We start from the raw sequence: 27,088 nt of genomic DNA, 5'->3' as shown, positions 1-27,088 counted from the left end.
TGATTCCGGTTGCAACTTGCCCAGACAGGTTTGTCAAAGAACTAGATGAGAGTGCAAGTCGTTGGAGCCAGTCGGACTCGGTTGGTATTCTTAATGGCATCGATTCGTTGGAACGATATGAAAATGAGGTAAAATCTACACATATCTGTAGGCCCCCAAACAAAACCCAACTACTCTCTCTGCCACCTGGTCCATTACAAGTCATAGCGACCAGATAGGACAGGGTAGAATTGTCCTTGTGTGTTTTTGAGTAGACAGCCTCGTTTTCCTCCAGCGTAGTTGCTCGATTTGAGCGACTGGCTTTTGGGTTAGGAGCCCAATGCATAACCTTGATACCACCAGAGCTCCTTTTTGACATTTAGGGTGGTCACCAATATTTTGGCTACATTTACCAGTGCTGACAAAATATTAGTGGGCAATATGGGTGGAAAACTGTAGAAAACTGATTTGAAATTAAACTACACTTTTACAAATTCACTGCCAGTGAGTCAGTTCTGACTCCTATCGACCCTACAGGACAGGCTCTACTGCCCCTACGACTTTCCAAGAGTATAAATCTTTACAGGAGCAGAGAGCAAGCTTTCTGGCTTTTGCCCATTCTGAGTTCATAGTTAGGCTCATTTTAAGAACTCAAGAAGCTCAGAATGCTGCAGTTACAGGTTTTGTGTGCCTTGAATTGATTCCAACTCACAGTGACCCTTTATGATGGAATAGCACTGTCCCATAAGGTTTCCTACATTGTAACCATTGTAAAAGCAGATTAAGTCACTGGGTCTTTTCTCCTGCCTGAGCCACTTGAGAGGGTCTAGCAACCAACCTTTTGGTCAGCAGCCAAGCACCTAACCACTGTGCTACCAAACTATGGAACTGATTCTGTTACGTACTAACCCTATAGGAGAGAGTAGACTTGCCCTTGTAGGTTTCTAATATCCGTCCATCTTTCTGGGACCAGACAGCCATATTTTTCTTCTTCAGAGAGGTCAGTGAGTTTGAGCCACTGATCTTGAAGTTAGCAGCTCAAATCCTAAAATACACCCATATTTTTTTTTGTTTGCTTTACTTTTGTTTTTTGATGAGCAACTAAGCTAATAAAGTCAAAATCAACTCTAAAATCCCTGCTATCGAGTCAATTCTGATTCCTAGCAACCCCTTAAGATAGAGTAGAACTGCCCTTCTTTTTTAACAATTTTATTGACATAATCACATATGAGACATTTTATTATTTCAATCATATTAAAAAGTTCTGTAATCATCACCAAATTAACTTTAGAACATTCTCTTCTTTCTTGTACTCCTTGTTATTCGCTCTCCATCCCCCACACCTCTCCTGCCATAGCCCTAAGAAAATATTAATCCACTAAGAAAATATTAATCCATACTGTGTAGATTTAACTATCCTGGATTTCATGTGCTGAAAAATATACAAGAGGACAATAAAAACCAAAACAACCAACCAAGATAAAAAAAACAATGAAACAATAACAGTAAAACCGAGAAAAACCTCACTTGAATGTAGAAAATAATAACAACTAGCACAAATTTAAAAGGAGTCAAAAAGGAGAACAAATGATAAGGTGTTTTAATCTAACTGTGTCTGGAATACTCCACTTTTCAGTGTATTCTAAGGCTGTTGCAGCCTTGGTCTACTGCCAGAGGGGCTTCACCAGAGGCTTAATCCTGTGGGAACCCTACTAATAGGTTTTGGTCTTTCACTGTCATATTGAGGCTGTCAGCAAACCTCATCTTTCTTAGCAGAGTGGCTGGTGGATTAGAACTAATGACCTTGTGGTTTGCAGTCCAGCTCTTAAGTCATCAAGTGGAATGAAGAGTTTACTAAATTCATATCAGAATTTAGAATTTGAAGCTTGAAAAGTAAACAGTATTTTAAAGATACTGTTCACCAATTGCAACGGATTTTATATGGTAAAAGGATTGAGTTTGCCAGATGTCTAGATGAAATAGATAAGTTTTAGCGTTCTAATTTTTCCAGGTAGGATGCATATTTACTAAAACTGAGTACCAGACCTTTGTTAAGCAATTGAAAATATATATGCCCCTCCCCCAAAGGGAAATATTTGAAGAAAGTATTTCTTTCAATTAGCATTTTAGAATATTCTCAAAGCAACTGATAACATAAAAGTAAAGGAATAGATAAGTTATTATCAAGGGTGGTAATAGGCGTATTAATATGAGAGCCTTGAGAAGTTCATAGGACATTTCCATTATCTTTTAATTCTATTTTTCCTGAACTTTGAAGCCCAAGCCCACTTGTATTTCCTAAAGTCTCTTAAAAAAACACAACAAAAAAGTACTAATTAAAAAAGTATTCCTATTAGGTTAATTAGCATAAATGTACCATGCCATCAATATCAATTAATAATGGTCCCGTTGTTATTCTTTTCTTACAAATTAAAATTACATGAATTCCAGATGGGAAAAAGGACATTTTATTAAAAAAAAAATTTTTTAATGATACTTTCTAAGGACCATAGAACTATGCTTCATTTTAGCTTTTTTTTCCCCTTTATGTGTGGTAATGATGACAGAATTTTGGCAACTAAAATATTTAATCTCTCAGAAACTAGCTCTTAATAATTACTGTTTTTACTAGATTAAAATAAAGACGGTGGTAAGAAATCAAGGGCAGCATATGATAAACTGGAAGAGAGGAAGACTGAGCAGAAGTAGAGAAAAGACAAAAACTATTTATTATACCTAAACCCTCCTGTTTAATAAAAGAAATGAAAGAAAATGATGGAAACTAGACTAGAAATTAGAAATAGATTGACATTTGTCTCTATGCTGAGTTAGTGTCGTGACTTTGGGCAGATCAACCTGGCTCTTTGTGTTTAAAATTTGTTTTTTGCACTCAATGAGTTATATATCATACATTATTTTAGTATTTGTATTTTCTCAGTTAACAATCTATTTTGTTATTAAATATTCCCAGTGCCTAGAATAGGGTCTGTTGTCATATATACTATAACCAGTCTTTACTCCCCATAACACTTGTCATTATTTGATGAAGTATATTTACCAGTAAGTATCGGTGATACTCTTAAGCATTGGATTGCTAACTGCAAGGTCAGTAGTTTGAACCCATCAGCAACTCCAAGGGAAAAAGACGAGGCTGTCTGTGTCCATCAAGATTGATAGACTTGGAAAGCCTTTGGAGGAATTTTCTGCCATAAAGGGTGATTGTGAGTCAGAATGGACTCTGTAGCAATGGGAATAACTACTAGTTTCTTTGTTTCTTGTCTTTCTTCCTCTTTCCAAATGTGAACTGCATGAAGTCATGGACTTTGCTTTATTTCCTGCTATTTTGGAAAATGATTATTATTTGCATAGTATGATACACAGTGCTTCAAAAGCTTTTATTGAATGAATGATTCTGTTTATTAGAAGGTCACACTGAGACTTACCAAGGTTAAGTAACTTCCTCAAAGTTACATAGCCAGAGTAATCAAGCCAATAGTCCAGTGTGGGAAATCTTCCTAGTTTTCACTTGTACTCTCTGTATCTAATGTAGGCTAAAAGGGTGGGCCATGCCTTCTACCATAAAAGCTAAAGGTTATAGAATGTGCAGTCTTACCGGGTTCAAAATTTTTTCCCAGGTGTGGTTTGTGACAGTGTCAAAAGTACATTTTTAAACAACATGAGTTAACAGTGTAATAACGGATGTTATCTTACATTCTGCTAATAGTAACAAGTACACAACACTATGTCATGTTAGTTATTGTTTTAGGATCTCTACATAAATTAATTCAGTGGTGCCCAGAATAGTCCTAAGGGCATATGCTATTATTCCAATTTTATAGACTTCTACCAGACTGAAGCAGAAGAAGGATATTCCACATGGCATTCTCAATATTAAATAACTGAAGTGAAATAACTACTGAAGGGTTAAGAAATTAAGATGTGAAGAAGAGTTTTTAAAATTCTAACTAGAAAAGGGAATTTGGTGACTACTCATGATTCAAAATCAAATTCACTGAAATTGAGTTAATTATGGCTTATAATGATCTGATAGGACAGAATAGAACTGCTTCTTTGGTTTTCCAAGGCTGTAAATCGATGGGAGCAGAAAGCCTTATGTCTCTCCTAAGGAGTGCCCACTGGGTTCGAACTTCAGGCCTTGTGGCTAGTGGCCCACCACGTAACCTGCTTGAAATGTAGTAAATTAATATGGCCCTCTAGCCATACTCCCTTTTGTGATGTATTACAAATGCCTGGGTTAGTTAAAGTTTATTGTGCCAACTTGGCCAATAAACAAATGTGGGGTTAATTGAGGGGTGGAGAGCTAAATGGCTCAGTGAGCCTCACCTTTCTAGTTCTCGGGTCTCTTGCTTTCTGATGGTCGGAGCAGGGTGCAGCTGCCTTAGCCAGTTCCCTGTTTCAGCTGGCAAGGCTCACTTCCTGACAGACATCGCTGAGGAGAAGCTGCATGGATCTATCCCGATGCAACCCTGGGTGCTGGAGCAGCCGTATGGAGACCCCTGCCAGCGCCGAGATGCTTACTTGTTCACTGACTCTGCTTTCCTCCCGTAGTCAGCATCATTGTGTGTGTTTTGTGAGATGGTAGAGGACTTTGTGGATTAGTATTGGACGTTTGGGTTATTGGGTTAATGTTGGACTTGTGGCCTTGGACAGCACTGGCTTGAGATGTTTTCTTGATGTGCACTTAAGTTTTATATAAAACTCTCTTATACATGAGTTTCTGTGAATTTGTTTCTCTAAAGTACCCAGGCTAACACATGCCTATGATTGTAATCTCATTTTGGATGGAGTTCTCTATTGCAGGATTAAGGTGAACTGTATTCTAATTCTCCAGTTTATTAGGAGATGTGACTTAAGTTACCACCTTTTGTTTCCTTGGGGGTATGGTCTGCTGAAAGACAAACATTACACTTCCATATAAGAAGCAGGAGCAGAGAGAGAAATCCTAGGACCCTAAAAGAAAAGGATCCATCAATGGAATATGTTCAAGAACTCTCTGTGAAGTGGCGGAGGCCAAGACTAGAGGCGTCAGAGGCAAAGGGACATGGGACAGACAGAGCAAAGGAGACAGACCAAGAACAGAGGCCAAGGTAAAAGAGACCAGGAGATAAAGCAGAGGAGGCAGAGGCCAAGGGACCTTGTGGCTGAGAGGCTGAGGACCACACAAAACTCACAGTGGAAACAAATAATCCAATGTAGCAGAAAAAATAGAGTGTCATAGGAGGAAACGTTAGTGTCAGAGCAGTGTAAAGAAATGTGGAGCGTGGAGATACGTGTGAGATTGTGTGGAGTTGAAATCTCCTCCCTCGAGTAGCCAGAGGAGAACTCCATGCTATTTTAGCACCACTGAACCCCTCAGGCTACTTCTGATACATGATCCCCAAACTGATAAACAAAAATCAAACTCACAGCCATCAAGTTGGTTTCTACTCAAAGCGACTATGGGACAGGGTAGAACTGCCCCTGTGGGTTTCCCAAAGTGCAACTCTTCATAGGAGCAGAAAATTTATCTCTCCCACTGAACCCAACTGCTGGGGATTTCCAACTGCTGGCCCTGTGGCGAGCAGCCCAGTGGATAACCACTAGGGCTGTCCTCAAACTTCAGAGGTGGTTTAATGGAAGAGACTCGTAAGTACAGGACTAGGGCCAGAGTTGAAGGTTACTGTACGGGAGGGGGCTTTACTGTAAATCAGTAGACGATTTTGAAGATGTAATGGGATATCTTTTGAGCTTTCCTTTATGAATGGTTTACATCAAGCCTCGGTGATTTTTTGTAGATAAAGTTCTTGCATGGTGCACTGTTTATATCTCATGACTTTGTAACTACTCTCACTGGCATTCTATTGTTAACAGTACCTTTTCCTTTTACTGTGTGCATAAAGCATGTATAATAAGAATGAGATTGAGAGAGAGAATTTTATTACTAGTTTGTATGAGGAGAAAGCCTAAGGAAGCTTTTCAGATCCCAAGATTTTATACTCCTCTAAGAAACTGGAAATGAGACTTGATTACTGCTAGCAGTAGAAGTAAGCAGGAAGGATCAGATGGTCAACTGTCAGCCCAGTAGTAGAACGCTACCGCAAACAACATTTGTGAGGAAGGTGAGCCTCAGGACAGTCCATAGGAGACCAAAGGGGCAACATTACCTCAACCAAAGAGGAGAAGAATGCAGGAAAGGAAGAGTAAACCAGACGAGTGGAAGTGGGGATCGGAGGGAGGAAAGAGAACATTCAGTGTCAAGGAATACTTTTGTATGAATATTGATTGAGAAAATTAATTTGTGAGGTAAACTTGCAGCTGAGACACAAGAAAATATTTGAAATGCTGATTGGATTTTAGAACCAGGAAAGGCTCTTTTAACATATTTCAGATATTACTATAAATTTTGTTTGTTAGCAATAGTTAAGATCTTTGTAATTGAAATCTAATTCACAAATTGTAATACTCCACATTTTGGATGTACATTTACTAATTACAGAACATGTTTACCATCCTAAAAAGGGCCTATCTGTACCCATTTATTGTGGCACCTTGGTGGCATTGTGAGTTACACGTTGGCCTACTAGCTGCAAGGTGTCAGCAGTTTGAAACCACCAGCTGCTCTGGGAGAGAAAGTTGGGACTTTATATTCCCATGAAGATTTATAGCCTTGGAAACCCAAAGAAGCAATTCTGCTTAGTCCTCTAAGGTCACTGAGTTGGAGTTGACTCTGGCAGTGGGTAGGTTTAGTACCATTAGCATTTACTCTTCATTCCTTGCTCCACCAGCACCTGGTAACCATTAGTATCTGCTGTTTGGATGAACTTATTCGGGGTATTTCTGTAATGGAATCTTATAATATATGGCTTTTTCTGAGTGTCTTCTCAAAAAAGTAAACCAAACTCACTGCCAGAGTCAATTTCTACTAGAGCAACCCAATAGGACAGAGTAGAACTGTCTATTTTTGAGACTAAATCTTTACAGGAGCAGCAAGCTTCATCTTTGTGCTGTAGAGCAGCTGGTTTTACATTGTTGGCTTCGTGCTTTTCAGCCCATCATTATCCACTATGCCACTAGGACTGTTTCAGTCAACAACATTTTTTAAGGTCTATGTCATGGCGTGTGTCAGGACTTCCTTTCTTTTTAGCGGGGAATAATATTCTGTGGTACGTGTATGCCACGTTTTATTTACCTGTTCATTAGGTGATAGTCACTGAGCTAGTTCCATTTATTGGCTATTGGGAGTAATGCTGCTGTGAACATTCATGTGAGCATCTGTTTTTTGTTTTCTTGGAGCTGTACCTTGGAGTGGGATTGTTATGTTGAAATGCCATGTTTTAACTTTTTAAGTTTTTTCTAAAGAACTGCCAAGCTATTTTCCATGGAGCTGCACCATTTTGTATTCCCATCAGGAATGCATGTCGGTCCCAATTTTTCCGCACCCATATCAGCACTTGGTATTTTCTATGTTTTGGATTATAACCATTTTAGTGGGAAAAGCTCTCATGTTAAAAAGAATTAAGTTATACTTTTAGTAATTCTACCCTCTAAGTGGATCGATAATAATATGTACATAAAGTCCAAGTGGTGCTTTTATATCTTGGTGTACTCTGTGTTCACCTTGTATCACCTTAACATGTCCACATTTCTCACAAATAAATGCTGTTGTATGCAAGATGGCTACAGTAAGTCTTCCTTCCTTGGAAGCATTCACAGTGATGCGCTTAGCAAGATGGTGCTTGCATACAGATAACATATTGCATTTTATATGCCTGTCTCTTCCTCTCCTGTCCATTTATTTATCCATCTGGTCTCATCCTCAAAGCATTTAAATAGATGTTTCATTAGGATTATGTAGTATGGATTAATGATTTAAAAAAAACAAAACTCCCTAGGCATGGATTCAGAACCAGAGAAAAGATAATAGAAGAGGGAATTTTTATGTAGGAAAATATGATCATAAGAGTTAACATATATATACTTTGTAATTAAAAGATCATTTCATTGGGACTTTTACAGCTCTTATAACAATCCATACATCAATTGTATCAAGCATATTTGTACATACGTTGCCATCATTTTTTTAGACATTTACTTTCTATTGAGCCCTTAGAAGAGTTAAAGTAATTTATATAGTAGCGCCTCATACTCAGCAGACCTGGGTTCAGTTCCCAGCAATTGCACCTCATGTGCAAGTTCAACCCAGCTATCACTGGAGGCTTACATGTTGCTATTGAAGTTGAACATGTTTCAGCAGAGCCAAGACTGGCTAGGAAGAAAGGCCTGGTGGTCTCCATTGTAAATAGAATTTCTTGGCGGGGGGCGTTGGGGGTGGGGCCGCTCATGGTAGCTAACAATAGTAAATATGTAGATGTATTCTCACTACAACAATGGTAACACGAGCATAAATTTTCATTGTGATCAATTCGTGCAGGGCTATGCACATACTTGTCAAACGTTTCGTCATGAATATCTGGTAATTTATTTATGGAAATTCTAGCTAGGTGTTATTTTTTCAATCATTTTTTCCTTTGTATATTATAGTGTTCAAAATACATACACTGACGGTTAAAGCAAGATATTTATCTAATTTCTGGTAAGTCAAATAACTTAGAGAATGAGTTTCATAGCTGCATGTAAACTCATCTGCTATTCAAGAGAATTTTTAATGACAAAGGATAATGGTCATGAAATTTTATTATTGTGTAATGTCAGTTTCAAAAGATTGGCTTTTATGTAAGTTTGTTTTTCTATAAAGGACAGTGCCAAAAAATTAATACTGTTTCCCAAAGGATTAAGTTACTCTTACTGAATCAGGATTCATGTTTTTCTTTTGTGAAGAACGGTTAACAAAATCCAGTTTAAGATACACATATCCAGTGTGACCTACTGTAGATGTCAGTTGAATTTTAAAGATCAATTTGAAATTTTACTCTCTGTCACTTTATTTTTGCCTCTCAATTTAGCTTACGCATTGTTTGAAAAGCTTAACTTCGTGAGAGGACAGTTGAAACTTTATGACCCTCACACTTAACTCTTCAATAAAGATAGCCATTACCAATCTACTCATTTTGGTTTTGAGAAAAAACGATATTTATGCATACTGAAATATTTAGTGTTTCTTCTGTGAAGAAAATAATATTGAATTATTTTTCCCTTCTAGTGACAAAATTTAAGGAGCTGCTATGACAAGGAAGAAAGAAATGAAAGTTGTCATTTTCACCTAAGGAAAAATGATAGCCAAAAATCAAACCTGTGATGCAGGACCATATTCTATGCCCTACATGATCTGTCTGATCCACATACTTGAAGAATGGTTTGGTGTGGAACAATTGGAGGACTATTTAAATTTTGTCAACTATCTCTTGTGGGTTTTTACACCACTAATACTTTTAATACTTCCTTACTTTACCATCTTTCTCCTTTACCTGACAATTATTTTCTTACACATTTATAAGAGAAAGAAGGTATTAAAAGAAGCTTATTCTCATAACTTATGGGATGGTGCACGGAAAACCGTGGCAACTCTGTGGGATGGACATGCGGCAGTTTGGCATGGTAAGCAAGAAAACCTGGGTCTCTTTGTATTGCTAGACATGTGTGGTCAACTGTCTCATTCTATTTTAACAGCTGAGATTATACTAGAAAATAGAGAACAGGGGAAACGTAATTTATCTGTTCTTGCATATTATGCCTGTGTGTGTATCTTAAAATGACTTTTCCGGCCACATTAATTTCCATTAAAGAAAGAAGCATACGCTCTGACTCTCACTCTCATTCTCACTCTCAGTCTCACTCTCACTCTCACACTCACTCACTCTCACACTCTCACTCTCTCTCACACTCTCACACTCTCTCTCACTCTCTCTCACTCTCTCTCACTCTCTCTCATTCCTTGATCATCAGACCAAGGAACACCTCCATTTGCAAGCTACATTATAAAAAAAAAAGAAAGAAGCATACAACAGTATAGACTGTTACCATAAGCTAATATGCAATAATTTATGTTTAAATACCTATAAGACTAAGAGAAAAATACAAACAATATAGAAAACAGTTTTGAAAATGTTTTCTTTATTTAGTATCTACTTCTCTAACCTTTTCAAAATAAGTTTGATTTTCTCAGAGTAATGTATTTTTTTCATGAAATATTAAATATAATTTGTTCATCAAAATTAACCCATTTGCTGTTTGGTTCATTCCAGAGGTCATAATAATGTAAGCAATCAGATGGCAGTATATTTCTCTCAGGATATTTGTGCCTTTATTTCTTGTGAAGTGTGTATCTTTGTCACTAAAATTGCCCTCTAGTGGCTTATTTTTGTGACTTGGTTGTTTTGTCTACCATTTTTCACTTTATTATTATTATGTGGGGATCAATAGGGTTTTAAATAGCTGATTTTCAGAAGTGAATTGCCAGTCCTTTCTTCCTAGTCTATCTTTTTTTTCCAAACCATTTTATTGGACACTAATCCAGACATCATACCGTTCCATAGTTCAATCACATCAAGTGGTATTATTGTACAATTGCTACCACAGTTTCAAAACATTTTCCTCCGTCTTGAACTCTTTGATATCAGCTCCCCTTTCCCCTCCCTCCTATGTCCCTCACTGTACTCCCCAGGACCCTTATTCTAATTGTTGTCTCTATAGGTTCACCAATCCCGGTTTTCGTATATCGAAAAATGGAAAATGCATAACAAAGATTCAAGAAGGCTACCCACCATGACAAAATACATCAGTACCCAAATATGAAAAAAAAAAAAACCAAAACACAGAAAATATTGAAAACCAGATGAAGCTCAAAGTGTAACAGAGGGGAGATCAAGTGACAAGGTTTTAACCGTTCAAGTCAGACTTACCATTTTGCTCTCCTATAGTTGTCTCTCCAGTGCTCTGCTTGGTAATCAGTTTATTCCCGTTTCTTAATTATATTGAGAGGGAAATCACCAGAGGCTTATTTCCTGTGTAGTCACCTCATTATTCTGCTAATACCTTATTTGTTGGTCTCTTGTTTAAAAACTATACAAAAATGCAGAGGTTAGGTAGACATGAACATGTTGTGCAGGGATGTAGTGTTTTCACAGACATGAAGGGAAGCATGGATTTTAAAATAGATGCTTAAAGGGTTTATACTACTGAAATATAAAATTGCCATTAGTAGACATCATTAGTAATATGCTCATTAGTTGAATTGTTATTTAGTGGTTACGTTTGGACTGTGATTAGATAGCTCATCGGTCCAGCAACTTGGTGGGAGAAAGACTGGGCTTTCTACTCCTGGGAAGAGTTTCAGTCTCAGAAATCCACCAGACAGCTCTACTCTTTCTATAGGGTCTCTGAGTTGACATCAACTCAAAGGCAGTGAGTTTGAGGGTTTTGTTATATAAACACCATATTATTTTAATACTACCGGCATACATCCCATATTTACTTTATTAGCAAGCCATCCGGACCCGATGTAAGCCACAAGCACCTCTTATTTTGCATAGTCCTACCCAGACCTGGCAGTGGAGTGGTTATGCATTGGGCTGCTAACCATAGATCAGCAGTTTGAAACCACCTGTAATTTCAGGGGAGAAAGACAAGGCTTTCTACTCCTATAGTTAGGTTCTTGGAAACCTGTTCTATACTGCCTTTATGCGGTAGTTCTCAACCTGTGGGTCACGACCGCTTGGGGGGTCGAACGTCCCTTTCACAGGGGCCGCCCAATCATAACAGTAGCAGAATGACAGTGATGAAGTAGTAGCGAAAATCATTTTATGGTTGGGGAATCACCACAACATGGGGAACTGTATTAAAGGGTCACGGCATTTGGAAGGTTGAGAACCACTGCCTTATAGAGTCACTGTGAGTTAAAATTGACTCTAAGATAGTGATAAAGTAAAGCCCAGTCTTACACTGTAAAGATTTACAGCTTTGAAAACTGTATGTAACATTGGTATGAATCAGAAATGAATTGATGGCAATTGACTTGGTTTTTCTTGACCCAATCACTTGCCATACTAAGCAAGTCACAGCGCCACACTTGGATTGAGATTATGAATTTTTAGCAAGAATCCCACAAAATGATGTGCCCTCAGTACATTGTATCATGCTGTTGATGTTTTACTGTGATGAAAGCTTTCTCCATTGTAAAGTTTTTCCAGTTCTGTAAAATGGATTGTTAAAAGAATCCAGTGAAATATTTAGGGTAGTTTTTATTACTTTTTGCCCCCTGCTATTGAGTCAATTCCAACTAATAGAAATGCTATAGGACTGAGTGAAACTGCTCTTTATAGTGTTTCCAAGACTGACTCATTATAGGAACAGTCTTATCTTTGTCCCGTGAAGCGGCTGGTGAGCTTGAACCTCTGACCATGCAATTAGCAGTCCGATGCTTTAGCAGTCCAGTGCTTAACCGACAGCATCACCATGGTTCCTTTCTATTATAACCGGAGTAGGTATTTCCATGAATGATTTACAAACTATTTTCTATTGTACTCTCTTTGGTTAAAGAAAAAAATGTTGATCATAGCCTACGAAGTGATTTTGTTACTTACTAAATTGTTTTCACAACCCATGCATAAGATACCATCTAGCCTTTAAAAAACATGTATGTAGGTTAGTGTGTTTTGTTGGCTGCCTCGAGTAGTTTCCCAACTCCTGGAGACCCGTATCTGTAATAGGAAGTGTGGTATAGGGAAAGAGCTAGACTTTGGATGGACAAATGTGGCTTTGCATCCACGCCATTCTCCGTGACCTTATGAGGTTATGTGGGCTCTTCTCACTTAGGCTTCCTTTTCTGTGCAGGGACTTTGTGCGGACCAAATGAGATAATAGTTATGAAGGGTCCAGTACCGTGCTTGCCTCGGGGGACCATACATGCCGTGAAAATGTTGGAGTAGTCTTGTAAATGTATGTTTCATTTCCGAGCGAGGAATGCTATACTTACATCTGTGTTTCGGAGTAACCCGAGTCAACAGTTGTGAACATCGTGTTTATTGGCAATAGGAGCACTGGTGGTATAGTGGTTTTGTACTGCAGAGTCAGACGTCTGAAATACCAGGCGCTCCACTGGAGAAAGATGAAGCTTTCTGATTTCATAAAGAGTCAGAAACCCGCAAGGGCCGTTCTCCTCTATCCTATAGGGTCGCCGTGAGTCTGACTCGATGGCAGTGAAATTTATTTTTTAAACGGTAAATAATTGAGTAGTTGACTTTTTCTTTTTCAGAAGTTTATTTGGCATTATATACAGTTTATTTTCTTCCCTTTTTATCCTGGAAGAGTATCTCAGAAACATTCTGGACAGAATTCTTCAAAGGGATATTCTTTGTTTCTCAGATACTTGTCTAATGGGTCAGTTGATCCTTTTGGTCACTTTACCCCAGTGACAGTTTTATAGTGCCTTAGGTAAAGTGAATAACCTAACTAGAATTAAATAATTAAAAGAAATGTTAAAGTATGGAAAAATACTAAATCTTGAAATGACATTGCATTTAAAAAAAAAAAAACTCCTTTTGGTCGCTATGAGATAATACCAAATAATTAATTCATTTAATACTCAAATTACAGTTACCATTGCTGATTAGTGATGTTCTAGAAATTACTTATCAACTGTAAAATTTAAACTGAAGCCTTTATTATTGTTTAATGCTTATTTCATAGTAAATCAAACAGTGATAAACTAAAGAACCACATTGATCATATCCTAGTTCTGTGTTTTAACTTTGCTCTCTTGAAGGTGAATGGCAAAGGCTCGCTAACGCATGCCTGATAGTGGAGAGGTAGAAAGGAAAGAGGAATAATTATCAGCCATAATCATCACTCTACTCACATTTCAGAATATGAATACCAACTCCTGCGAGAAAATGTGCAGTATATTTTCCTCTGCTGATAGGTGGATTTTACAGTCTATTACATTCCTCCCCACTACTTGTCTGTCAGTTTGCTGTGCTCCGGTGGTTTGTGTGTTGCTGGAAGCTGGAAGCTTTGTCACTGGTATTTCAGATGCCATTAGGATCACCCAAAGTAAACAGATTTCAGCAGAGCTTCCAGACTAAGAGCAGACATGAGAGATGGAATCCATTATATACTTTGGAGGAAGTCGCCACTGAAAACCTTATGGCTAACTTTGAAACACTGTCAGATACTGAAAGCCTAATGAATGGAAGCAGAACGTAGCTGGAGAAAGTACCCAAGGATGGACTCCCTTCGTTGGAGGGTACTCGAAATAAGGAGGTCCTGCCTTCTGAGAGTGGAGTCAGCCATGGGGATTCGAGTCAGGTAAAGCTTGTGGGAATGGCACCTTCGAGGATTTCATTTACTGGTTAGGGACTACGAAAGGGAAGGAGAAACAGCTGCAGAGATCTTAAGGACTGGAACTTAGAATGTGTCAAGTATGACTAGGACAATTGGAAGGCATCACAAAGGAAATGGAACACATAAGATCTATATACTAGGCATTAGTGAGCTGAAATGGGTTGGTATTGGCCATTTTTACTCAGAAAAATCATATGATTTACTATACTGGGCATAATCAAGGGAATAGCTTTCTATTTGCTATCAGAAAGGACATTGCAAAATCAGTCTTGAAGTACCATGTTATCTATAACATTAGCTCTATTCCCTTAAATGAAACCTAGTCAGTACAACTGTTATTCAGATTTAAGCACCAGCCACCAAAGTTAGTGATGAAGAAATTGAAGGAGTCTACCAACAATTACATCAGGCAATTGGTCAAACATGCAATCAAGATGCATCAATAATTTTAGGTGATTGAAATGCAAAGGGTGTGAAAAAGGAGGAACAGTACTTGGAAAAGAAGGACTTGGTTGAAGCGGGAGATCACGTGATAGAACTTTGCAAGACCAATGACTTGTTCATAGCAAATACCTTTTATCAATAACACATATGGGATTGTCTAGAAGGAATACACAGAAATCAAATCGACTACATCTATGGGAAGAGACACTGGCGAAGCATGACATCAGCAGTTAAAACCAGATCGGGCTGACTAAGACCATCAATTGCTCATATGTAGTTTAGCTTAGAAGAAAATTAAAACAAGTCCAGGGGAACTAAAATCAACCTTGAGTCTATCCCACCTAAATTCAGAGAACATCTCAATAAAAGATTTGATTCATTGAAAATTAATGGCAGAAAACCTGATGAGCTGCGGGAGGACGTCAAGAACATCATTGAGGAAGAAAGCAGAAAGACAGTAAAGGAAGAAAAGGTCAAGATGGATGTAAGAAGAGACCCTGAAACTTACACTTAATTGTAGAGTAGCTAAAGCAAAGGAAAGAAATGTTGAAGTCGAAGAGTTGAATAGAAAATTACAAAGGGAAGCTCAAGAAGACAGGGTAAGACAGAGTTTAAAAACCAAAATGCAGTAACATGCTTAGCATATTTTAAACTGGAAGAACCCGAGAAGAAAATCAAGCCCCAAGTTGCAATATTGAAAACTTGTATGACAAGATATGGACTAGTGCAGCAGGCATTGAAAGAAGATGGATTCACCGAACCAAAAAGAACTACTGGGCATGCAACCATTCCAGGAGGCTGCACATGAGCAAGAACCAATGTTCCCGCAGGAAGAAGTCCAAGCTGCACGGAAGGCATGAGCCAAAGACAAGGCATCAGGAATTAATGGAAAACCAGCTGAACTATTTCAGCAAGCTAAGGCACTCACTTGTCTATGCCAAGACATTTGGAAGTCGGCTACTTGGCTCACTGACTGGAAGAGATTCATATTTGTACCCATTCCACAGAAAGATGACTAAACAGAATGCTCACATTGTAGAACGATACCATTAATAATATCACATGAAAGTAAAAGTTGGCTGAAGATCGTCTAAAAATGGCTACAGCAGTACATTGACAGGGAGCTGCCAGGTTCAAGCCGGAATCAGTAGAGGAAGTGGAGCAGGGGTATCCTTGCTGATGTCAGCTGGATCTTGGTTGAAATCTGAGAATTTGCTTGTGTTACTGAGTATGTGAAGGCATTCAACTGTGTGGATCATAAAAACGGAATAACCTGAGAAGAATGAGAATTACATAACACTTCATTGTGCTTCTACACAACTTGTACCTGCATCTAGAGGCAGTTGTGCAACGGGAACAAGGAAACGCTACATGGTTTAAAATTAGGAAAGATGTACATCGGGGTTGTATCCTCTCACCATACTTAGTCTGTGCTCAGCAAATAATCAGAGAAGCTGACTTACATGGAGAAGAATGCGGCATTGGATTGGAGGGAGGCTTTTTTTTTTTAAATCATTTTTTTGAGAGCTCTTACAATGCGTATTATAATACATGCATCAATTGTATCAGGCATATTTGTACATATGTTGCTATCTTTTCTAGACAGTTACTTTCTATTGAGCCCTTGGTATCAGCTCCTCTTCCCCCCCCCCCTCTAGATCTCCCCTTACCCTTGTGACCCCTTGATAGATTATAAATTATTATTTCCATGTCTAACACCAACCACTGTTAGGTTTCCATTCTTCCCCCTGAAGGGGGGGTGGCTGTGTGTAGATCAGTTTCCTTTTCTTCCCCTCCCTGCCCCTTCACCCTTCCCATCTGGTATCTCTTCATTCCTGCTCCTGGGTTGCATGTATCCCGAGCTCTTATCTTTTGCTGTGTACATGCTCTGGTCTAGTCCAAAGTGAGAGGCATCCTTGGGGTCGTGGTGGGGGTGAGGAGGCCTCAAGGGACCAGAGGAATATTGTGTGTTTCATCGGTGCTTTACTGCACTGTGGTTGACTCATCCCTTCCCTGTGACCACTCTGTGGGGGATGTTCCCTTGTCTACAGATGGGCTTTGGGTCTCTGCTTCCATCCTCCTTGTTCTTAACCATATGATTTTGTTTGTTTACTGTTAAGGGTCTTCTGATGCCTGTTACCTGGTCCCAATGACACCTCCTGATCACACAGGCTGGTGTGCTTCTTCCATGTGAGCTGGATGACCGCTTGTTTCACTTCAAGGCTTTAAGACCCCAGACGCTATTTCTTTTAATAGCTGGGCACCATCTGTCTTGTTCACATTTGCTTATGCACACATTTTATCTTCAGTGATTGTGTTGGGAGGGTGAGCATCTCAGATTGTCAGTTTGTTAGAACAGTGTGATCTTGTTTTGAAGGAGGGTATGAGCAGAGGCCCAAAGTCCGTCTGCTACCTCAGTGTATTGCCATATAAATATATGTACATACGCCAATACTTCTATTTTTATGAATTAGTGTAATTGCGTATGGACACGCCTATGGTCATGCCTCTATCCTAGTTTTGCTTCATACACCATTCCTCTGTTTCCTTTTACCTTCCTTATGCCCCACCATCATGCTCGCCCTACTTCGGCCTCATAGTACTTCCTTTCAGCTAGATTGCTCTTACGCCCCAGCACTCCCAGGATCTCTATATCCTCCTCGTTCTTGTTTTTTATTCCCTAGTTGTCCTCCTGTCTATGGCGTTGTTTGCCCATTGCACCTTTCCCCTGCCCCCTTCTTCCCCATTGTTTTCTCCTCGTGCTTGCTTCCCATGTCTGTCTTGTGTAAGTAGGCATACCAACAACGGCATAGTCCAAACAAATAGAAAACAGTTGACCAAAAAAAAAAAAAGTTACGGAGGAAAAAAAAAACCCAAACAGAAACAAAAAAAACAAACCCAACAACCACAGCAAAACAACAACAGCAACAAAAACCATGCATGCTTCCAGATCTGTCTGCTGACCTTTATGACTCTCTCTTTAGGGCTTTGTGGCTTTGCTGGGCTCCCCTCACTCATCTGTTGTGTTCCCTTCTTGGTTTGTCCCATGGCAGGGGGTTTAGACCGCTCTGAGGAAGGCTTATTAGTTAGCCTACAATATGCAGGTGACACAACCTTGCTTGCTAAAAGTGAGGAGGACCTCCATTGCAGTCCTCAGTGTGGATTACATTCACCTCAGTGTCAAGAAGACCAAAATCCTCACAACTAGACTATTAGGTAGCATTATGATAATGGAGAAAAGATTGAAGTTGTCCAGGATTTCATCTTGCTTATATCCACAATCAGTGCTCCTGGAAGCAGAAGGCAAAAGGCCGAAAGACAGGTTGCATTAGGTAAATTCACTGCATAAAACCTCTTTAGAGATTTGAAAAGCAAGTATATTACTTTAGGGACTAAGGTGCTCCAGACCCATGCCATCTTGGTATTTTAAATTGTTTCATATGCATGTGAAAGTTGGACATTGAATAAGGAAGACTGAAGAAGAATCAATGCACTTGCATTGTGGTGCTGGTGAGGAATATTGAAAAGTAGCATGGACTGCTGAAAGGATAAACAGATCTGCCTTGGAGGAAGTAGGGCAAGAATGCTCTTAGTGGCCATGATGGTGAGACTTCTCACATACTTTGGACATGCTGTCAGGAGAGACCAGTCTCTGGAAAAGCATATCTTGCTTTTGGAAGGCCCTGGATGAGATGGATTGACACAGTGACTACAGCAATAGGCTCAGGCACATGAATGAATGATTGGGAAGACGTTGCAGGACTCAGCAGTGTTTTCATTCTGTTGTGCAGAGGGATCGCTATGAGTTGGAACCCACTAGATGATACCTGACAACAACTTTATATTCCCTAGTATTCACCAACCACATAGCATTGGTCAAAATGTGAAAAGCAGTAAACACGTTCATCTCTCTAGCTGGCAGGAAAGAAAAGAAAGCAGTAACTCAAACTTAAAATGGAGTTACTTTAATTGAAGCATCCAGAGATCTCCTCCCTCCCCTTCTTCACTACCTTTTTCATCTTTATTTCCCTTGGTTGCTGCCACCTTTGCTTCTGGGTACAGTAGCTTGGAGTAGACAGGAGAGGGACGAGGTGGCATGATTCTCATTGTACTGTGCTGTACTATGCTTATGGACAGCCAATTGAAACCACAGACACTTTTTTCTCACTTGGACCAGTTAGAGTCAATATTTTTTTTTTAATTACTAGAAGGGGAATTTAAAAAGAATAATTTCAATATAAAATATTAAGTCTTCTGTTTGTAAATAAAATAAAAGTTCACATTATGACAGCATCTATTTGTGTTTAGCAATTTAAAATGCTATTTCATTTTGTATTAGGTCACTAATAGAGGATGTTTCGATCAGTACGTTGTTTTTAGACTCACAATTCAGGTTTACGGTTGCTTTTATTACAGTCAAGTTTCAACATAGTTGATGCTCCTAGCCTGATTCTTTTCAGTTAGTCTGCTGCTCGTTGTTTGGTTTCTTCAAATACATTTTGTATTACGTCTTCCTATGGTGTTGTCCTGTACTAAGCTTATAAAAAATGTCTGCATTATTTTTCAGATGAGACTGGATTCCAGAAAGTGAGTTTGATGTTTCAGAGATGTGTGACTACTTGGATAACTATTTAATATTGTTTGTTAGGTTAGGATTTGGAGGCATTATTTTACTTTCTAGATTTGATCTTACATGATTTTTCTATTGATGCCACAAATACCTTTCCACCCCCACCCCCACCCCTAAATCATTAGACTGTAGTGTAAATCAAGCAAAACTCATGGCTGGCAATTCAATTTTGACCCATAGAGACCCTATATCTTAATGTAGAACTACTTCATAGAGTGTCCATAGCTGGAATCCTTCTGGAAGCAGACGGCCACATTTTCTTCTGCAGAGTAAGTGGTGAGTTTGAACTACTGGCCTTTCATCGGCAGCCTAGCATTTAACCACCGTGGTGCCAAGGCTCCTCGTGTCTCTTACCTTCCCTGATTCTTTAATGTGTACTTCCTGCAAGCAAGGATGCTCTCTTAATCTCAACAAAACTCTTAAAATCAGGAATTTATCACTTAATGTAATAGTAACTTCTAATTTTTAAATCTCATGCAAATTTATAGCTTTTCCATAGGACCCTCATAATTCTCATCTCTGCTGAAATTCTAGTCTGTTTATCCATGTTTTCTCGCTTTCCCATTGCATCCTTTATCAAGTCCTTTATCATAGTTGTTTAGTATGTCCTTTATCAGACTGTATGAGAGGGTCTTCAAAACCTTTGTGGTGGAAATCCGTTTATCTCTTCACTCAACTTTCCATGAACTTGAAAGCCCCTTCATGTGTCTGATAGTTTCAACTTCGGAGTCTATTTTGATTGATTGTTTTGTGATCTCAACAATACCTTGTTTTATCCTATTTTGTGTCTCAACTTTACATTGAATTTTGGCTATTATTTGCAAAAGATCAGTGGAAATTGAGATAATGTTTCTGTCTGGAAGTTGGCGTTCCTCTCAGGCCACTAGCGAGTGGAGTCAGGGTTTAGATTTTGTTATTGCTATAGTTAGTCTTGAGCTCAGCACAGACGTGCCATTTCTACTGATCCTTTGGACATAATAAACAGGGTGGAAAGGAGTTATAGAAGCCCCTGCGCTCTCCTGTTTGCCTGCCCTTCCATCCATAGAAGATTGCTTTCGCTTGTAATTCTATGTGAGGCTTATGGTGGATTTTCTGGTTCAGCCAGAGGCTGCCCTGTATGCCTAGGACTCAGGGGTGTATGTTTCTCTGTGTTCTTTTTATTCTGCCCTGTTACAATCAAACATTTCCTTGTTTAGAAGGAAGTTTGGGTAGCAATGAATGCCCCGTCCCTTCCCCAGATCTCTACTTTCTATCATTTCAGGATCTTCGAACTACTGGCCTTTCCTTACCTCCCAGGAGCAGACACTTCGGGGTTTGCCCTTTCTTTAGCAATAATGAACTTTCTCCCAGATACTGGGAGTGGCTCCTCCTACCTCCAGGTATGTTTTGCAGATACCCCCTTTCTGGAGGGAGTGGAAGGGCTTCCGTCACCTCTCCCAGTATTTGAGAATCTTTGCCTCTTCTGAGTGAAGAGTCCCGAGAAGCAGATTGTGTGTTATGTCTGTACATGACTAAGAGGGGTTCTTGGGTTTCTGACCTAGCCCCTAGTCTTTATGCCAGGCACTCACTGAGGGCCTGTGGGAAGTTGCTGTTGAGTGAGTGTGTCCTCTCTTTGTTTAAGACTAAGGTTTCTAGGAAGTCTCCATTCACACTAGCCCGCCCATGACCTTCACTGGTTCTGTTTACTAATCTTTCTATGACTGCTGTCTCTTCCTTCCATACTTCCTTTTTTCTCTCCTTGAAGGAACTTCTCATACATGGACTCTCAGTTTACTTGATCACCTTGCCATCTGAAATCTGACATGCCTGAGGAAAGTTGTTTTTGTTTGTAGACTATCACCATTTCTTCTTGTTAGGGTGGGAAGAACAATCTTTTTTGGCTAACGAGTTTATTCTAGTTTCTCTTTTTCTGTATTTGTAACCCCTTTTTCCAACAACGAGAAACCTGGTTCACATTATCCTTGATGTTTAGGTTGGTTTGTTCAACACCCCTCCCCACCTCCACCAACCTCCCGTATATGTCACCCGTACCTCATCACAGACACTTTCCCATCTTGTCAGTAGTCTCACACCCCACTCAGGCTCTGAAACCTTGTGCTGGCCAGCTTCCTTTCCCAGGAGCCCTCCTTTCCCCACTAGGACTTCTGCTCGCCATCCCAGACACCCCCACCCCGACCCCACATGGATGCCTCCTTACCCTGCTCAGACTGTAATTCCCTCCATCGGGCCACTACTCTGAGGACACTGTCTCACCCCACTCAGGCTTTAACACCCATGGCAAGCCGCCTGTGTGCTTGGATGCTCTTCTTGCTTCAAACTCTGAGCTTCCGTAAACACTGCTCCCCCACTGACCGCTTTTCGCCCACTCAGGCCAGCAGCGGCTTCTCCCTAATGGATACTCTGACTCTGGCCTTTGAGTCCTTCCAAGTCCACCCTCCACAAATAACCTACTTTCTTCTAACCCAGCTTATAGCTCCAGGACTGACTTGTTCAAGAGGGCACAGGGAGATAAAGAAAGAAAAGGGAAGAGAAGAGAAATGGGAAGACTTACGTGTCTTTGTAAGAAAAAACAACTAATAAATAGATTTTAAGTATTTGTATTTTCTCTTTCCAACAGGCTATGAAGTCCATGGGATGGATAAAATACCAGAAAAAGGACCAGCACTTATAATTTTTTATCATGGAGCGATTCCCATAGATTTTTACTATTTCATGGCTAAAATTTTTATTCAAAAAGGCAGAACTTGCCGAGTAGTAGCTGATCACTTTGTCTTTAAAATTCCAGGTAAACTGTCGCTGTAGATAATGGTGTAAAAATATGTAATTAACATGATCATGGTAGTCTACATTTTTGAGGCCTCTGGTAGTCTTTCGATTTTTTTTTAAACCTTTTTAGTTTGGTGCACTTGGAACCTCAATTTGGGAATACAGAATTATCTGGTTTAATTTAGAAATCTAAATAGTAAAGTATTAAAATGTTAACTGATTTATTTATTAACAGGTTTTCAAGTTAAATTTTTTAACTCTAACTTTTAAAAAATAAACTATAATGTTAACACAGCTTAGTTTTTTATATAGAAGAGGTAGTTAATTCTTCATATGAATTTTTTCATCAGCTGTTGATTTTTGGATTTAATTTTGCTATGATTAGATTTTGATAATTCATGCTTGATCTCAAACTCATTGCTATTGAGTCCTACTCATATCATCCCTCTGACTCCTAGTAGAACAGCCTCATAGTGTTTCCAAACCTCTAACCTGTTCACCTAGGAAGCGCCGCATCTTTCGCCCAGAGAACAGCTGAGGGGTTTGAACCGCTAACTTTTGGTTAGTAGCCGAGCCCTTTAACCACTGTACCACCAGTGATCTTCCTTGGGTTAATAGCAAATCAAAATGAATTTTTAAAAATTAGCCAGGATATATCTTGTCTTCATATAATAATCTTACCTCAGAAAAGCTATAAAAAGAAGCTTAAGAAGTGTGTTATGTTCCTCATGCCTGACTGGCGCGATGGATTTGCCTCTCCGAGATTACGGCTGCATGATTTTTCATCTGTTCATCAAGGCATTGTACCGTTTTTTAAAAAAGGTATTATTACGTAAACTCATTGAAACGATCTACTTTCTCCTACTAGAAATACTAGAAAGTCTTGTTTTCTTTCACTAAGAATAAGCCAAAAAAGTACTTGTATGTGGTGTGCTCTCTGCAATTAAAACTGCGGAAGCCAGCGAATTAACCAGACAAAAACCACACAGTGAATTAAAGAGCTGTGTACTTAGTGCCTTTCATAATCTTGGTTAATATTTTATATATCAGTTTCACTAAAAGTCCATATATATTTTGTATATAAACTAAATAGACTCATGTTTTCCTTCAAAAAGTAATTAAATTGCCATATAACAAATTTGGAAGCTAGAGAAAAGAAAGAAATCATTATCATCTTACTACTGTAACATAACCCTGTATTTTGATTTATTTTAATTTGCATATTTTCCACAAATTAAGCAAATAATCTTTTAAAATTTAGTGGTAGCATTAACATTTTACCACATTGAAGGAACAGTTTTAATGAAGGACTAAAATATTAACTTGTTAGCTTTCTTCTGTGGCATGTTATGTTGCCTTTTTTTTCCTTTTAAGTAATAGGATGTAGATATCTTTAAAAAATTTTTCTTTGATTTGTTTAATATTCTAACAAATTTGCTTGATCATTTTCTGAATATTCTTGCTTAAGGTAGGCAGAGATCTCTAAAACTATGAGAAGTTTGGTTAGTCCACATAATTTTCATCATATATATATTTCTCAGTCTCTAATGTATAGTGAAATCAGCCTTAAAAGTTCAAGTTTATAGTTTTATTCCAATATTTATGGTAGGATATTTTTCATCCATAAATAATTTGAAAAGCTATACAATATTAGGACTCTGAATTAACTGAGCCATGCACCCTCACTTTACCAAAAACCCTTAGTCATATTTGGTGCTAATATTAGTTTTAAAATTTAGTAGTAGAATTTATAAGATCTAACTTATAGTTGTCTTGGCAATTCTGGTAAGACCAACTATAGTCAAATTCACATTCTTTTGAATGGTTTGCTTGTATGGTTAATGGAAATTAGATTTGTGATTGCTGATTGAGTATCAGAACTGCTCTATTGTTTAACTGTGAGATGCTACAGAAGGAGCGGAACTGGACTGTGGATCGGACTGTCTGCTGTGCCAGTTATCTGGTGTGTGACTTTCACCAGGCCGCTTTCCTCTGTGAACACAAGTTTCCTCACCTGTAAGCGGGCATAAGAATCCCTATTTTTCAGGTTGTAAGAATTAGCATTTGATTATGTCAAGTACCCAGAATAGTTGATCATCACAAGGAGAGGATCAATAAGAAATCACCATTATTTCAGGTCAGCAGTTCAGAATCCCCAGTTTCTCCTGGAGACAAAGATTAGACCTTTTACTCCCATACAGTCTCAGCACCGCAGGGGCCGGTCTGACTCAATCACATGGGACTGAGTGAGGGGTTACTTCACCAATGAGCCCTGGCGGTGCAGTGGTTAAAACGCTCAGCTGCTCACTGAGAAGGTGGTGGTTCAAATCTGCCAGCTGCTGTACCATACAAAGATACAGTACAGCCCTCTGCTTCTGTAAAGATCACAGCCTTGGGAACTCTGTGGGCAGTTTTACTCTGTCTGATGGGGTCACTGTGTGCCAGAATCGACTCGTAGGCAATGGGGTTGGGCTTTATTACTTCACCAGCAATTTTACATTTGTTTTAACAGAGTTTTTGCTGATTGAAAGAAAAGTTTACTGTTTTAAGCACAGGTATACATTCTAGATTGTGATGATTTTTTGCTTTTGAATAAGAAGTACTAAAGATATATCTTAATGCTAATTTTTTACAGGGTTTAGTTTATTGCTTGATGTATTTTGTGCTCTTCATGGACCGAGAGAAAAATGTGTTGAAATTCTGAGGAGTGGTCACTTGTTAGCTATTTCACCAGGTGGGGTTCGGGAAGCCCTAATTAGTGATGAAACCTACAGCATTATATGGGGTAACCGTAAAGGCTTCGCTCAGGTCGCAATTGATGCAAAAGTGGTGAGTTATATAAGATTAATCATTGAGATAACGTATAACTGCATTGAAAATAAATGTGTAGTGAACAAAAGCATTTGAGCATTTAGATATTTTTCTTGTGATACTTTTAACGTGGCATATGTGTCGGGTATAAAGAACTACTTTAAAATCTAGAGAAATAGTCCTCATGTGTGGGAAGTCATCCTAAAAGAATTCATCTGGAACGTTGGAAGAGTTCTTGTACACTTAAGTGCTTCTTTTCATCCAACTGTAAAACTTCTGGTATTCCTTCATTTATACTTTTATTTTTAACAGAAGTATGATTTCAATTCTGTGTATTCTAATTCTTTAGCATACTTGAGTTGAGTGGATGGTTTAATCATTTTACTGGGGACTCGTACAACTCTTATCACAATCCATACATACAACCATGGTGTCAAGCACATTTGTACATTTGTGTCCATCATTCTCAAAACATTTGCTTTCTACTTGAGCCCTTGGTATCCTTATGCGTATCTTGCAAGCACGCCTGCTGCTTTACAAGGAGAAGATTATAGCAGACTCATCCTAACCCAAGACCTGCATTTGAGGAAGAATGGACCTTTTCTGTCTTTTGTTAATTACAAAGGAGCCCTGGTGGCATAGTAATTATTCATAAGGCTGTGATTCACATGGTTGGCAGTTCAAAACCACCAGAAGCTCTGAGAAAGACTAGACTTTCTACTCTCATAAACAGCTACAGTCTCGGAAACCCACAGGGCACGGCTATGAGTCAGCACTGACTCAATGGCAGGGAGTTTGTTTTTTAATTACAAATTATAATAAAAATGTCCCTGAATTCTAGGGTCTCCTATGCATATGTAAATCATACAATTAAATGATTATTGTCATGATTTAGCAGAGTGATTCTAGACGATGCATGTATTTACCCAATGACGTAATAAACTATGTTAAGATTTTCATCAGTACCATCTTGTAGACTATCAACTTCCTAAGAACAATGCCATCATTTTATATTCTAAGTTCGTGTGCAGGGTCCAAGCTCTAAATATTTGTTGAATTAGATAAAAAAGTTTCCCATTAATACAGAATACTTATGCACTATAGGAAATAGCTTTCTTGAGTGTAACTTTATGATATTGGTGGCATGTTTAAATTATAGCATTTTGTTTGCTGAAAAGTTATATGAGCACTGATGTAGACAACAAAAACTGAGACGACGTGAATCATAGACTGCAAAAGGATATATGCATGGCTATGCAAATATTAATGTTCACCTGGGACATGTGTACTAAAATAATGATTAAAGACTAGAACCTAATCATAGCGTAAATTTCCTGATATAGTTTAAAAGAATTATTTCTTCTATGCTTTAAGATAAATTGACATCAATGGATTTAAAATACTCATATTTCAGGAGAGTCTATCTCATCTGGAAAGCTTCTTAGTAGTCCTTAAAAAATTAATAGCTCTAAACAAAATTTGACTGGAAATATAAGCCTATTATTACTGCATTAAAAAATCAAAATAAATACTGCCATCACTTTGATTCTGACTCATGACAACCTTATAGTAAAGCTGTCCTGTAGCATGTCCAAAGCCTGAAATATTTATGGGCATAGATAGCCATATCTTTCTTCTGTGGTTCGAACTGCTGACCTCTTGGTTAGCAGCGAAGCACTTTGACCATCTATTTAAAATATGACATATTACAGAGCTTAAGAGGGGCATATCAGATTATGATTGCTGTTCACAGAATAGTGTTAGAAAGTAATTAAGATTGATATGAAAAGTGGCAGGTTTTGATATGTCAATCTTGTTTTATGAATTTCTGATATTTGATAGAATTTTTAGATAACTTCTTGTCAAATTTAATTGGAAGGAAAATTAACTCACTATTTAGACAGTAAATGACAAATGTAAAAGAAATAGCATTTTTAAAAATAGTATTTCACTTAGTCTATAAACCAATCACTGAGATAAGGAAAATTGATATCCTCATTTGATATATGAAAAACAAAACAAAAAACCTGAGGCTTAAGGAGGGAAAATATCTTGCCCAAAGGTTCTGAGTTTTGTGTTGTTGGGAATATACAAAGCAAAACAGACACCAGTTCAGCAGTTTGTGCAGGTACTGTGTAGTGAGCACAGTCGTCGGCGCTG

At 38.6% G+C, this 27,088-nt stretch overlaps 1 protein-coding gene across 6 annotated transcripts in view; it reads left to right on the top strand.

Annotated features, from left to right (window-relative positions):
- TMEM68 (transmembrane protein 68) overlaps positions 1-27,088 on the top strand; it is a 42,285-nt gene that overhangs the window by 1,078 nt on the left and 14,119 nt on the right. For 2 of the 6 annotated variants that reach the window (XM_075549675.1, XM_075549677.1), the window contains exons 2-4: positions 9,140-9,534; positions 21,969-22,136; positions 24,753-24,946. In XM_075549675.1, coding sequence (XP_075405790.1) covers positions 9,210-9,534; positions 21,969-22,136; positions 24,753-24,946 — 687 coding nt within the window. In that variant the 5' untranslated portion in view covers positions 9,140-9,209. Of the gene's footprint in view, positions 1-8,520; positions 8,573-9,139; positions 9,535-20,612; positions 20,731-21,968; positions 22,137-24,752; positions 24,947-27,088 lie in introns of those variants that run through there. The other 4 variants (XM_075549676.1, XM_075549680.1, XM_075549678.1 and 1 more) reach the window with 4 other exon arrangements.

This window comes from Tenrec ecaudatus, chromosome 5, assembly GCF_050624435.1.
Source record: "Tenrec ecaudatus isolate mTenEca1 chromosome 5, mTenEca1.hap1, whole genome shotgun sequence".
Taxonomy (NCBI): domain Eukaryota; kingdom Metazoa; phylum Chordata; class Mammalia; order Afrosoricida; family Tenrecidae; genus Tenrec; species Tenrec ecaudatus.
This window is presented reverse-complemented; position numbering and strand designations above follow the sequence as displayed.